The 14,615-nt window shown below is 35.6% G+C and overlaps 2 protein-coding genes across 10 annotated transcripts in view; one reads left to right on the top strand and one right to left on the bottom strand.

Annotated features, from left to right (window-relative positions):
* Positions 1-1,075: 1,075 nt before the first annotated feature.
* Positions 1,076-6,247, top strand: LOC105340741 (uncharacterized). Its single transcript, XM_011446922.4, has 5 exons — positions 1,076-1,302; positions 2,346-3,086; positions 3,630-3,760; positions 3,968-4,058; positions 5,161-6,247. Exons 1-5 carry the CDS (start codon positions 1,091-1,093, stop codon positions 5,288-5,290), a joined length of 1,305 nt encoding a protein of 434 aa, XP_011445224.4. The 5' UTR covers positions 1,076-1,090; the 3' UTR covers positions 5,291-6,247.
* A 3,526-nt stretch (positions 6,248-9,773) lies between these two features.
* The window catches only part of LOC105332878 (inactive tyrosine-protein kinase transmembrane receptor ROR1), an 81,431-nt gene continuing 76,589 nt past the window's right edge, over positions 9,774-14,615 (bottom strand). For all 9 annotated transcript variants that reach the window (XM_034459013.2, XM_034459015.2, XM_034459016.2 and 6 more), the window contains one exon: positions 9,774-13,822. In XM_034459013.2, coding sequence (XP_034314904.2) covers positions 12,132-13,822 — 1,691 coding nt within the window. In that variant the 3' untranslated portion in view covers positions 9,774-12,131. The remainder of the gene's footprint in view (positions 13,823-14,615) is intronic.

The raw sequence follows: 14,615 nt of genomic DNA, 5'->3' as shown, positions 1-14,615 counted from the left end.
AACAAATAGAAATCTATAATTAGCTATCTGATTATACTTTTTCACAAGGGTAATTTCAACGTCTTAAAACGTGCATTTTCCCATATATTTTTTTAAACTTAGCAGAGTACTAGAACATCAAATCCTCAGTAGTTTTTTTTTTAATTAACTATGTCCGCAAACGATGAAATTCACATAATAACTTTGTTATGTGATATTGCTTAAAATATATTCATTTCGTTGTGGGCGACTGCTGCTGACACATTTTTGCTTCAAATTTTTTTTTAAAACTGTGAAAGAAGGTGTGTGGATAAGGGATAAGGCGTGTAATATGCTAATATAAGGACGGATAAGATACTGTCCAATTAAAATATCAACAAATCTGATAATCTTTTTTTAACCATTCAAAGCAATGTACTAGCATATTTACCATGAAATCGATTTGTAACCCTTAATAAATGTTCAATACTTGGGATATGTTGATTTACAAAGGGTATGTGTATCAAAACCTAACAGTGTCATTGGTTAGAACCTCAATGTATTTTCTTTTATAAAGTAGGTCCATTCTCCGTGTTTTTGTCTTAGTTTAAATAACCAATTTATCGATAATGTAATTAATTTTGTGTAAATCAGCACTTGATGTCAGCGGATCAGGATTGAATTTCTTCCAAATGTGCCAAATGATGACATCTAAGTGTCGATTGCCTTTCTTCAAAAGCGTTTGAAATCTCTCTTACGAAAACTAAATTATCAAGGACGAAAACAACATCGATGCTTATCGGAATTTTTGAGGTAGATGAATCTAGAAATTTTGATCCATTCGAAACTTTTTTACCTCAGTCATTTTTATTTTGGAGCATATTTTAAAACACTGCATGATTTGATCTTTGGTTCACAGATATTTAGTACGAACACATTTTGTTTCTAACTGTATTATTAACATCTGATTTGTTAGTTGTTTGAATATTTATACATATACAGATGCGTGCACAGTTAAATTAATCGAAATTAACCAACATTAAACAAAAATGTTATTATTTCATCGAACGCCCTTTGTACGATCTATTTTTGGAACTTTGCCATTGACCTGTAAATTAGCATACTAATAGCAATGACCCGTAGCCCATCCATTGTGCTCAGTCAAGGATTTAATCGCCACGAGTTCGGTGTGATTTTCGGAGTGAACATGGAGAGCAGAGAAAAGATGTCAATTTTTTCAACCGATTTCCCGGGGGTGACTCCGATCAGGGGCTACAGACAAGACTTCACTGACAACTACTCACTTCGTCACACGAGGTTCGGGGATCAATGTGCACAATCAAGGTATTTGTATCTAGACTTCCAAAATAGCACAAAGCCACAGGATATCGGTTTGACTTTCGCAAATTTCGCACTTGTTTAAACGTTATAATACTGGCAGGACAAGAGCGATATACATTAGTAGAACAAAATTTCATCAGAAGAACATTCAAAAATTTTGTCAAATGTACAACAGAAATTGACAGTGTTTGGTTCACATCGCTGCTGTGCCATACATGAGATATCTGTAAGAGTTTTCTAATGGGATGCGTGCGATTTTGTTGCGCTGCTAATTGCACTTAAATAATTCTTGCATACAAAGAAGAAATGACAAACATCCTACTTTAGACCACAAATATAATGTTCCTCGTGAGCGCACGAAATACACAAAAACTCTTTGTCTACATTTGGTGGCCCGCTTCCCTTGTGTTGTGGTAATTCTGGTTATTTTTTTTAAATTTGTCTAGAAGTCTTTCATGACATATTTGATGAAAACATCACTATACAATCAAGTTGATGGGGCATGTAAGTTTCCATGTCCATTTCCATGTAAGTCCCGCCCAACTACGTCATAACAATGATGGAAACAGCAGACGGCAAGATACAATAGGAAGGGAATATAATAAATTTTGTTTACATGTATATACATTTGTACTCACTATGAATATTGTGCTTTAATCATTTAAAATTATTATGATAAATTATTTGTTTACAAAAATTTTTTTTAATTCAGTTATGTTAGATTTAATTTTTTAACAGAATAAAAATTATAACTTAAATATACTTATTTATTAATTTTATCTAGATCGTTTGAGAAATTTTCATATTCCATATTTTCCTTTTCTGAAAATAGCACAAAGAGTTTCATTATCATGAATAAATCAAAATGTTTTATAATCCGTTGAGGAGGTAAAATCGTGGTTGTGAAACACTTAAGAAATCCAGGCATATTACGTTTTTACGAATTCTGATGATTCCAGGGCATGCACGTGCTGCACGTGCACATGTTGACCATCCATTCTACTACCAAATCACAATGAAAACTTATAGAATTTACTATTTTCTAGATTCGACGCTCTCTATCTACATGACTGCACACAATCTATGTCCAGGGACACATCATCACTACAGCTTGATCACCTCCATTTCCCGCCAATAAAATACCCGGAGTTGGAACGTGAAGTAGCAGTCAAGTTTGAACCGACTGAATGTTCTTCCGATACACTGTTGCCTAACGCCTTCTCTGAACTGCAGCAAGGATACAGATCAATTAAACTAGAACCTGACGAGTTTCCAACAGTAAATATCAGAGATTTGGGGAGTAGTGTACTACAACTGTCGAAAGATGATAAGACATGCACGGATTCCAAAGAATCGGGTGTTTCCCGATTACAATATTTCCAGAATAATCCACAGCTCCCACTTCCCCTACGAGAACCTCTTGTTGACATGACTAATGCTCTAGGTTCTCTGAATAGCATAAAAAGCCCAAACGGCTCAAGCCAAAGCGAAAGAACATATCCCAATAGAATCCCAATTTCCCAACACTTGCCCGTGCTGTGGAAGGCTGTTTTTGACTCCTCGAACACAAAAAGTTGTTCCATCAAGGAACTGGACCCAATCGTGAAAGGCAGCGGGTCCTTGGAATGCTTAACAAACAAGATACCCCAAATAAAAAGGTCGAGGAAACTCGCCAGACCGACCAGAAGTGCCCCGAGATTGGATCCGAATTTCAGAGGGGCCACGGTGATACTGCACACAGAAGTCAAGAACAGGAACTGTAGCCTCACCCTGTCTGCCAGCTTCAGGTTCACAGAACTTGATTATTATTATGGATTGCAAAACAAAATTGTGGTCTTCATATTAAAGGGACTTGGACACGATTTGACTTAAAATTTTATTTTTCCATTTTCAATGTTTATACTGCTAGGTCAAAATTTGAAACTCAAATATAAAGTTATAAGCAAGATACATAGTTTATTATAATACTTTGTTTTGTAAACAAAGCTCGAATATTGTCATTTTTTTTACATATTCGTTGTATTGGTGTAAATTTCAATCAAATGTAACTTTCTTTTGTTGATAATAGTATTTAAGAAGATATTGAATTAGTTTATATTTTATATTTTTGTATACAACTATAAGACTCGAGCTTTGTTTACATAACTATCAATTCTTACCTCTGTATATCGTTTGTAACTTGACTTTAACATTTAATATTTTGGTCAATCATTTAAAATGCACCAATAAACCATTTTATACATAAAAAATAAAAATAAAATTTTTGATCTCAAATCGTGTCCAAGTCCCTATGATGATTTGATATTTATTGAGATGTTCTATTTATTCAGTAATGTTAAGATTTACAAGCGCCAGATCAACAGGAAACGGAAAAACAGTGGATCCTACTCCAATGCTGACACTGTGAGTGGTTCTGACGAGGAAAATGTAATCCCTTTCCCAAGGGACAGTTATTACTCAGGTGATTGCCAAACGTCCAGGTCATTGAAGAGGGCCTAGGAAGATGAATGCATTGTCCAGCTAATTTTATAAAAATTAAAAACCCAAAAGTCTTAAGCGGTGTCCAGTTTTTCCCAATAAAGCTTTTTTTAAAGTTCTGTCGGTTATTTTGAATTAGATATCAACATTTTTCACCTTCTGAAATGCACATTTTCTTGGCCCTTTTAAGGGAAGGTGTGCGCGTCCTGTGGGACACACCGGACACCCCTATGGAGGGATGCAGATGACGGTACGCCGCTGTGTAATGCGTGTGGAATCAGGCGAGTTAATTTATTATTGTGATATACGGTGCTCTAACGCTAACCTTCCAATGATATAGGGAACTCTAACACTAACCAGCCAATGCTATACGGTGCTCTAACACTAACGATATATAGTGCTCTACCATTAACCAGCCAATGATATAGGGTACTCTAACGCTAACCAGTCAATGCTATACAGTGCTATTGCACTAACCAGCCAATGATATACGGTTTTCTAACGCTAACCAGCTAATGATATATGGGATACTTGTTACTTGAACCAGCCAATAATATACGGTAGTCTAACACTATCCAGCCAGTTATATAGGGTGCTCTAACGCTAACCAACCAAAGATATGCGGTGCTCTAACATAAACCAGCCAATGATATACGTTACTCGAATTAGTAACCAGCCAATGATATACGGTGCTCTAACACTAACCAGCCAATGATATAGGGTACTCTTACGCTAACCAACCAATAATATACGGTTTTCTAACGCTAACCAGCCAATGATGTCTGGTGCTCTAACGCTTACCAGTCAATGATATATGGTACTCTAATGTTAACCAGCCAGTGATTTACAGTTTTCTATCGCTAACCTCGGACTAGAATGTCGCGACGTCATTGGATGAAACGCGTCACGTGGCTGCCTTACAAATTTCTTTAAAAGGCAAGCGTCAAAATTTATAGTGCAACATGGCGGACGTAACGTTATTTGAACGGATTTTCTACACAAACGTTTGTTTACATATCAAACTTTAGGTCCTCGACAAATCAAAACACTTATTAGGTTTGTTACTGACTGTTTAAAGAAATTTGTGGGGTCGGTAAAGTCCATAGAAGGCTCGGCTCCGCCTCGCCTTCTATGGACTTTACCGACCCCATAAATTTCTTTAAACAGTCAGTAACAAACCTAATAAGTAATAGCGGTACTCTAACACTAACCAGCCAATGATATACGGTACTCTAACACTAACCAACCAATGATATAGGGTACTCGTTACTTGAACAAGCAAATGACATATGATATGATTATATGATGATACTCGTACTGTTAACGATTTGTGGTTATCGTACCTCTAACCAGCCAGTGATGTTATATTTTGTGACATTCCAGATTCAAGAAATACCGCATAAGATGCAGTGCTTGCTGGCACATCCCTAAAAAGGACATAAAGACCTACCCCAAGTGTCCCCATTGTGGAGCCTCGCTTCGAGTTTCTTTCGCAAAACGGCATCCTTGGTAATCCTCGGTAACCAGCACCGACTAAGCAATGAAATTGAATGGACAGGAACTAAGTTTTAGGAATATTTTAGGTCATTTTATGGAGAGAGTGATCTTTTTGTAAGTAATATTTAGTTTATTGTAATTAGTTTCTTAGTATTAAAAATATAAGTGTCTTAAAGTTTGTTTATAGTATTCCTTTTTAATTGTATTTTGTAAGCTTCACGTTACTCTTTTTATCATCAAAAGATGTGTACACATGAATTGTTTTAATATTACATATCATAAAAATAAAATACGAGAATATTGCAGCTTCTGCAAAAAATAACGTTCATATTGAAATATGAATTATGATGCTTAACAGTTGTTTTAGAGTTTCTCGGGAAATAGAAATTTACTGGCAAAAATCGACACATCAAAATATTTCCACTTGTTATATCCATTTTTTTTTTTTTTTTTTTACGAATTCCTGTTAATTCTTTTTCATTGCCTCGCATGCTTTTTGCATTATGTTAACAGTTTTGATGGTAAGATTACATGTTGTATTCACGAGTTTGTTTAAAAATTATTATATATATGTGTGACTGAAAATTTTGTTATGAAATTATAGTATTTATAACATTTTCTATTCATTACCTTCACTTCGTGGTTGGACAATATTGTTTTGTTTCATTTAGTTTATCGAATTATGTTTATCAAGTGCGTTACTTTTCATGTTTGTGAGTTTTTATAGTTTTATTTTACAGTGTATTTCATATCAGATAATATGAACTTAAAAGCTTTATACATTTGATTTCTTTTTGGTTTTCCGTTTTATTACAAATAGTGTAGTTTCTATCCATGATGAAGTACAATATTAATTGATTTTTGTAAGATACCTTACCCAATGAACATGATTAATATATTGTGTTTGGATCAGTTTTATCTTTATTTGATAGCACATTACTACACGATTAATAAACTCAAAGTTATAGTTGTATTTGAGTTATCACTATATACTAGTATATAAATAGTGCCTGTTTTGGAGGGTAACAGTTGAAATTGACACCCCTCGAAAACCATTGTCAACCTCTGCTTCGCGTCGGTTGACAATGGTTTCCTCGGGGTGTCAGTTTCAACTGTTATCCTCCCAAACAGGCACTATTTATTTTATTATACTGAATGTCTTAATTTTTACTGTTTTTATATAGAAATGACGCGAATTCTACGGTGAACCGTACGCGCATAATTTACGCGCATGTAACAATTCGTTTTGTTATACTTTCATGTTAAATACTGAAATCTGATTGGTTAAGACGCAGTTCATAATCCGTTTTGTTGTACTTTCATGTTAAATACCGAAGTCTGATTGGTTAAGACGTAGTTCATAATCCGTTCTATTACCCTCAGCATTAGCAACGCACTTAGCAACGGGTAACATTATATAAATAGTGCCTGTTTGGGAGGGTAACAGTTGAAATTGACACCCCGAGAAAACCATTGTCAACCTCCGCTTCGCGTCGGTTGACAATGGTTTTCTCGGGGTGTCAATTTCAACTGTTATCCTCCCAAACAGGCACTATTTATTTTGTTATACTGAATGTCTTTTATAAAAATTTTAAGAAAATTTTACTGCTTTTATATAGGAAAAACGTGAATTCTACAGCGAACCGTACGCGCATAATTTTCGCGCATGTAACATTTTTTAATGTTACCCGTTGCCAAGTGCGTTGCTAACGCTGAGGGTAATAGTAAATATTATTAACTGCGTCTTAACCAATCAGATTTCAGTATTTAACATGAAAGTATAACAATAAAAATTGTTACATGCACGAAAATAATGCGCGTACGGTTCGCTGTAGAATTCACGTTATTCCTATAGAAAGCAGTAACATTTTCTTAAAAATTAAGATATTCAGTATAACAAAATAAATAGTGCCTGTTTGGGAGGATAACAGTTGAAATCGACACCCCTCGAAAACCATTGTCAACCTCCGCTTCGCGTCGGTTGACAATGGTTTTCTCGGGGTGTCAATTTCAACTGTTACCCTCCCAAACAGGCACTATTTATATATTGTTACATGCGCGAAAATCATGCGCGTACGCTTCCCCTTAGAATTCACGTTATTCCTATCTAAAAGCAGTGATGTTTTCTTTAAGATGAAGACATTCAGTATAACAAAATAAATAGTGCCTGTTTGGGAGGATAACAATTGAAATTGACACCCCTCGAAAACCATTGTCAACCTCCGCTTCGCGTCGGTTGACAATGATTTTCTCCGGGTGTCAATTTCAACTGTTACCCTCCCAAACAGGCACTATTTATATAGTGTTACCTGTTGCTAAGTGTGTTGCTAACGCTGAGGGTAAAAGAACGGATTATCAACTGCGTCTAAACCAATCAGATTTCAGTATTTAACATGAAAGTGTAATAATAAGAGATACATCTGCAATGTCAGTGTATACTCTTCACGTTGTGGTTATGTGTCCTGTCAAATAGCTATGGTTACGACGAATGAAGATACCCTCATTTCGTATGAGGTTTTCATTTTGAACTGTATCTTTCAAATTAAAAGAAATTGTTTTAAACAATAGTATCTTTTTTAAATCACTAAACTTTGTACACGAAGAGTACATTTAAAACAAATCCGACATCTTTGCAACGTATACAATATTTCTGTAAAATAGACCTTTACCATTTCTAGAAATAGTTATTCATCTTATTTCAAATAACTTTCACTTTTAAGAGTTTTTTTTCTCCAAGGAAACCTCTTTGTGTAGATATGCTTTTATTTTTCGCAGATAACCCCCCCCCCCCATAAGAAAATGTTATCATAATGGGATGTTTATATTCCATTTATTTTTTGGCGCATATAGTGATCTATTTAAAAAAATTTACATGATTGTACTTTTGCTGTGCTTTTTTTCAACCCAAAAATGATATACACTGTACTAGACACATTAGTACCAAATTAAGAAGGTATTTCAACAGAATTCACGTCTTTGATTTCAATGATAGGTAATAAATGTATGTATCACCGTGCAAAATTCACTGTTTAATTATAACTTTATTTTGGACTTTACTTTTAAAATTCAACATCTGTTTCGTAATATTTTCTTACAATTTATTTCTTACAAAGTTTCAAGTTTATTTTGTGATTGACACTTTTCAGACTCTATATGTGATTTCAAAGAGACAGAGTGGCATGTCTCAAGATTTGCTTATCTCTTAAAACAACATTGTGCAATTATCAGTTTTTCTTGTCTTGGACATCAAAGACTCACTGAGTTTTTTTAATTATTTTATATCTGTGAACCTTTCACTCAGCTTACTTATGTCATCACCTATCAATTTATAATCATTGTTCAGATTCTTATAAATAATTATGTACAATTGTCAATCAGCAGTCTGGAATACGGCGGCCAGCCTCGGCCACGTCCGACTCACCCAGAGTCTTGAGTCCGGTGGCCACTTCTGGCCATATCTCACTTGTTTGTAACATGTCTGTCTGTTAAATTGTTTTAATGTTGTCATCGTTGAGTTTCGTCCAATAAATGTGGAATCCTGCGTCAATTGCCTGATTATTTCTCTGGAGCTGTATACGGGTGGACCTTCGGGAATACGGCAAACCTACCTTTCGTTTTAGCTTACGGCCCACAGCGCGCCTCAACCTTATACTGCTTATAACCTTGACGCCAACATTCCCTCACCCTGTCCGTATGCACACGACGGATGCAGTTTCAGAAGAATACCCTAGCACCGTAAAATCTACGCGGTCACAATAATTATCATGGAGTGAAATTTGAGTAACTGTTATTTATTCATAAATATGCCTTTCCCTTTGTACAAGACAATAATTCACTTCAGTTATAATTGCTTAATTATTTTATTAACTCTTACCCTCACCTTTGATTTAATTGACTCACTCATATTGAAGTTTTACTCTATGACACATGTCACTCGTGCTTAAGTGCTAATTTCTATTGTTTTCAATTCTTATTTATATTGTGTTATACACTATTGTCGGGAGAGAGGAATTAGGTTTCGGATTGTTCGGGTGTAGTTTTTGGATTCCCAGAAATCACCTATACCGACCTAAAGTTCAAATAAAGTGCTTTTTACCATCTAAAGCATTTTAGTTTTATTGTCGCCGGATATATAGAAACACCTTAATTTCCCCGGTGATAGGTCTTGGCCGGAATATGCAAAATATACAATCCGAAACCTAATTCCTCTCTCCCGACAATAGTGTATAACACAATATAAATAAGAATTGAAAACAATAGAAATTAGCACTTAAGCACGAGTGACATATGTCATAGAGTAAAACTTCAATATGAGTGAGTCAATTAAATCAAAGGTGAGGGTAAGAGTTAATAAAATAATTAAGCAATTATAACTGAAGTGAATTATTGTCTTGTACAAAGGGAAAGGCATATTTATGAATAAATAACAGTTACTCAAATTTCACTCCATGATATATGTCTAAAATAAAGTCTTCAGACTGGGATTAAACAAAGAACAATGAGATTATCAAACATTTTATTTGGCTGTGAAAATGAAAAAAAATCTCACATACAATACCATTCATTATGCCAGCACATAGGCAATCTGGGCCAATTTACAAAACACAAAGAACTTGGACAAGCCTCACAGTTAACATGTAGCACCGTAAATAGCTGGCCCTCAGATGGTGTGTATAGACTGATGAGTTTGTAGCATCTATTGGCGTACATATTTAATATTCTACAAGAAGCTTACAGAAGCAATCAAAATGCACCATTGAAATAAGTCAGAAAACAGAAATAAACAATTTTGAATGTTGCAGTTTTTTCTCCAAACATACAGCTTTCCTCTCATACGTGAGAATTTTAGCAGATTTGGTAAAATGCCTTTGATTGTCTTATGATAACTTCAAAATGATTTACATCTTTTATTTTCATTGGTCACATACAAAAACAGATTCTTTTTTAAACAGAGAAAAAATATAACATGGCACATTTGACATAATCGGTGCTGAATAATTGGATGATACATAAATGATACAGTCTTTGGCAGTTAGCAGGTGTCCTTGTACAAACAATGTATCTGGATAAACTTTCTAGAAGTCTCAGGTGAATTTGAAATCAAATTTGAGGAAAAGCAAGTGAAAATGATACAATGCAAGTGGTTTGGATTCTGTTGAGCAAAGCTCTTGAGGATTTCATTAGAATCATGCTTCAAGGAATACACAGTTCTTAAACTCAGTATCCAGACCAATCAATCTCTATGAAGATAAAACTTCCCATATATATTTGAATCGTTTGTGAATGAATCAAAGTTTCTGCCATGGACGGACACTGGTCTTCCAATTTTCAAATTAACCAATCAGAACTAAATTATTCCCTCAATCTACAAAGCTTTTGCTAATTTCTATTGTTGAATGGATGAGAATTGTAGCTATGTCACATACAACATTGACTTAAGCACCAATGTGGAAAAATACCCTTTATATTGTCATGTTCTGTCTCTTAACCCACACACACCCACACATACACACACTCACACACACATACACTTTTCCCTGTCACACAATCAGACTTATCTTCATTGGTTTTCACTGTGCCTTGCATTATAAATATATTCTCCTAAAACAAAAGAGAACAAATTTTGCAACAGACAAGATTTAACTACAGATGCTAAAAATTTGGATGCTGGGTCTAACAGACGAGGATTTTTTAAAATACAAAAATACTTGCAAGAATGTTGAACTCAGAATTAAATTCATAATGATAGTATTTGTACTACATTGTACTGCAATGGCACTACATGTAACAGTTTCTTCTCATTGATCCACAATTAAATGAAAAAAAAACTATCATAGAAATTAAGGATATGTTTCTGCAATAAAATGACCATTTTACAAATAAATGCTGTTACTGTATACAGGGAACTATTTGAAGCGTTTAATTTTCGCCCTCATTGTAAGTGGACAAATTCAAAACATTTTTAAATACCGGTAATTTGTTAATTAGAGAGGGTACTAATATCTGTCTCAGTGTCTGGGTGAACTCAAGACAGGACGAAATCCTTTGAAAGTATTGAAGGGCAAAAAAAAGGGTGAAAATAACCCTGAATACATTATTTAAACAACATGATTTTTAAAGTTAAAATCAAAGTAAATCATGATCTGTACCAGACAGTGAGAATGCTTATAAATAGTTTGTGTAAAGCTATAAAAATAGTAGTATAGATGATACAAAAATAAGAGTACAAAGCCAGACGGTTAACACTGCGGCTGTAATAAGTCCAACCTCTTTCGTTGGACCCTTCATCAAATTTCACTTATTGCTGAAAGCTAATACATAATATATACTATACACAAATTAATTGTAGGAAAAATATTACAGCTTAACAATTAGAATTTCCTCATCATCAAAATTATGCAGTGGGCCTTAATTTCTCAAGGCAGTGACTAGAAAATTATTTGCTTTGGTATATCTTCAAAGAAATTCAAATATATACAAATACAAACTGCTTTTTGAAAAACAATACTGAAGTAACACAACAATAACACTATATCACAATGACATCCATGTCATTGAACATCGTAATACAACACCTTATTACACTAATGTACATGTCACTGTACACTGTAATACAATTTGTAATGCAGTATGAGAAAAATAATACTAGGCCTCTAAATAAATATCTTGCAATAAAAAAAAGGAAGATAAAATTCATAGTACACGTCGGTCTACACAGAACAAATATCAACGTTCACACGCCAGTTTTGAACTGCAGACTTGTTGAACTGTAAACTGTTCACTGCTAACCATGCCTATAGATTACATTTTGATTCAGTGAGTATAAATGTACAAAATGATGACATCACACTTCCTGCTCATTCGTGATAATCCGCCGCCCTCTGGTCGGGAATGTACACATTTTGTGTCATCATGAATCTTTGGCAGTCCGACGGTCCGTTGGGTACCGACACCCCGTTAGGGACATTGTTCACTTCCCCCTGGATCTGTGTGTGGGGGATGGTGGCAGGACCACCCATTTTGTAGTTAGCGGAGGAGTCATGGGAAGCAGAACTCCCCGATGACTTGTTACTGGAAGCCACAGATTCAGCAGGGGAGATTTTTTGCGGACCATTCTGACACACCACAGGGTAGAGTGGCTGTTGCTGAACTTTCTGGTGGTTACCCATTTGTGCATGCACCATGGAGTAATTGGGTGGGGGTGGGGACTGCATCATGGAGGGAGGAAGGAGGCCAGCCTGTGCTGGGGTGTAATGCACTCTTGGTAAGTCTGTGTATCGGGGATCAATCATTTGGACCTGGGGTAGTTGGGCTGGGGTTTCTGACCCACCACTACTGCCTGTCAGGCCAGTTAGTGCGGTAGTATTACTAGGACCAGTACTACTGTGATGGCTTGGCCCACTCTGGGAGCTCTGGTGGGTACTTCCACTGTGAGCAGATTGACTCTGACTAATACTCCAATGTGGATTCTGCATCAGAACTTCAGTCTTCCATGCCCTCAAACGTGCATGAATTTCTCTAAAAGTTGGCCTCCTTGTTGGGTTTTCATGCCAGCATTCCACCATCAGACCATACATGCGTGGGGGACAGTCCTCAGGATTTGGTAGGATTTGGCGAGATCTCACTACATCTATCACCTCTTGATTAGTGTAGCCATAATAAGGCTGGAGTCCATAACTGAAAATTTCCCAAAGAACCACTCCATATGACCACACATCACTTTCTGTGGTGAATTTTCCGTAAAGGATAGCCTCTAAGGGCATCCATCTGACAGGTAATAGGGATTTACTTTGCACGCGATAATAGTCTGAGGAGTATATGTCTCTAGACAAACCAAAGTCTGAAATCTTAACTGACAAATTATCTCCAACCAATATATTTCTGGCAGCGAGATCTCTGTGAACGAAATGATGACTTGCAAGGTATTCCATTCCTGCTGCAACCTGGATGGCCACGAATAACATTTCTGGGTATTCAAGAATGATCTTCTTGCCGCTTTCATCATCCACACTTGACATATCAGAATTTGGTGAGTGAGTAAGCAGATACTCATGCAAGTCCCCATATGGCATGAATTCAAACAACATGCACATTGGTTCCTGTTTCATGGAGACACCCAAAAGACATACAATGTTCGGATGCCTCAGTTCTGTCATTAAATCCACCTCCCTCCTGAAATCATTTTTGATTTTAGGTGAAGCATTTTCCTTCAATGTTTTAATGGCCACTTTTGACACAGTGTTATCTCCATATAACCCGATCACTTCCCCTTTATACACTTTTCCAAATGCTCCTTCTCCAAGCTCTTGTAGGAACCGTACCGAAGACAACATGAATTCTCTGATCCTGCAGCCCGAAGCTTTTCCAGTGAGGGGAACAGTTTCTACAGTGGAATTCTGGGAGGAATTTGTACCTTTACTATTTGCTCCCTTATCATTCTTTTTCTGACACAAACACACCACAGCAATAAGGATTATCAAGGCCAGAGGAACAATTATTCCAGGTACCAGAATGTACATCAATTTGTTCACGGGCTCAGCTCCACTGACTGAAATTCAAAAATTGGTTAGGCAATTAAAACAAGATAAGTGCAATATAGATGGTAAAAAAGGAAAGTGTGACAAATACATTTAACTATTTCTTACATATGTTGTGTAAATTTTTTTTTGTGTTTTGACACTTTCCCCCAATTTTGTGTCAGACGAAGTGTTTCGCTGCATACATGTTACTTGCTATAAATTTAGGACTTCGATGTTGTCATAATGTTAAACAGAGTATTACAGATAATTTACAGTAGTACAAGTACTTAAGTGTTCACGTAAGTTTATCTATTATTTGGTATATTGTTAGCTGGCATTTCTCGCCTATTTTCCTTTGTTATTCTGGAAATGCGGTTTCCCATGATGCACTTTTATGTAAGAAGTTGTAAGAGTATTTAGCGGCGAATTCAATTAAAAGTTATTAATCTTTGTTGATCATTAAAGTTATGATGTTTATCAAATAATTTGTATTTTTGGGAGTTGATTTTAATCAACTCTCCTGTGCAGTTACTCAGACAAACCAAAAGTGAAACAGTGTTTGGACCTCAGCACAAATCATCGCTGCTGACAAGACTTAGTTCTTGAAAATAATTGATAATTCGATGTAATGTATGCGAAAGCATTGCTTTTCAAATAAACTTATTTATAAATACCTTGAAAATAGTTAGATTTAAATGGTACGAACAATTTAGATATTTTTTGTAGTCGTATGTATTCCTACACCAGAGTTCAATATAGTCTCGTTCAACTCGACGCTCAGCTGTCTCCGTAAATCTCTGACAAGCAGAGAGTCTCTCTTGC

Source organism: Magallana gigas, chromosome 7, assembly GCF_963853765.1.
Source record: "Magallana gigas chromosome 7, xbMagGiga1.1, whole genome shotgun sequence".
Lineage (NCBI taxonomy): Eukaryota > Metazoa > Mollusca > Bivalvia > Ostreida > Ostreidae > Magallana > Magallana gigas.
This window is presented reverse-complemented; position numbering and strand designations above follow the sequence as displayed.

Coding starts and splice junctions, on each gene's coding strand:
- LOC105340741 (XM_011446922.4), top strand. CDS start 1,091: ATGACCCGTAGCCCATCCATTGTGCTCAGTCAAGGATTTAATCGCCAC. Junction 3,087..3,629: donor ACCCTGTCTGCCAGCTTCAG/GTTCACAGAACT, acceptor CTATTTATTCAG/TAATGTTAAGATTTACAAGC. Junction 4,059..5,160: donor TGTAATGCGTGTGGAATCAG/GCGAGTTAATTT, acceptor GTGACATTCCAG/ATTCAAGAAATACCGCATAA.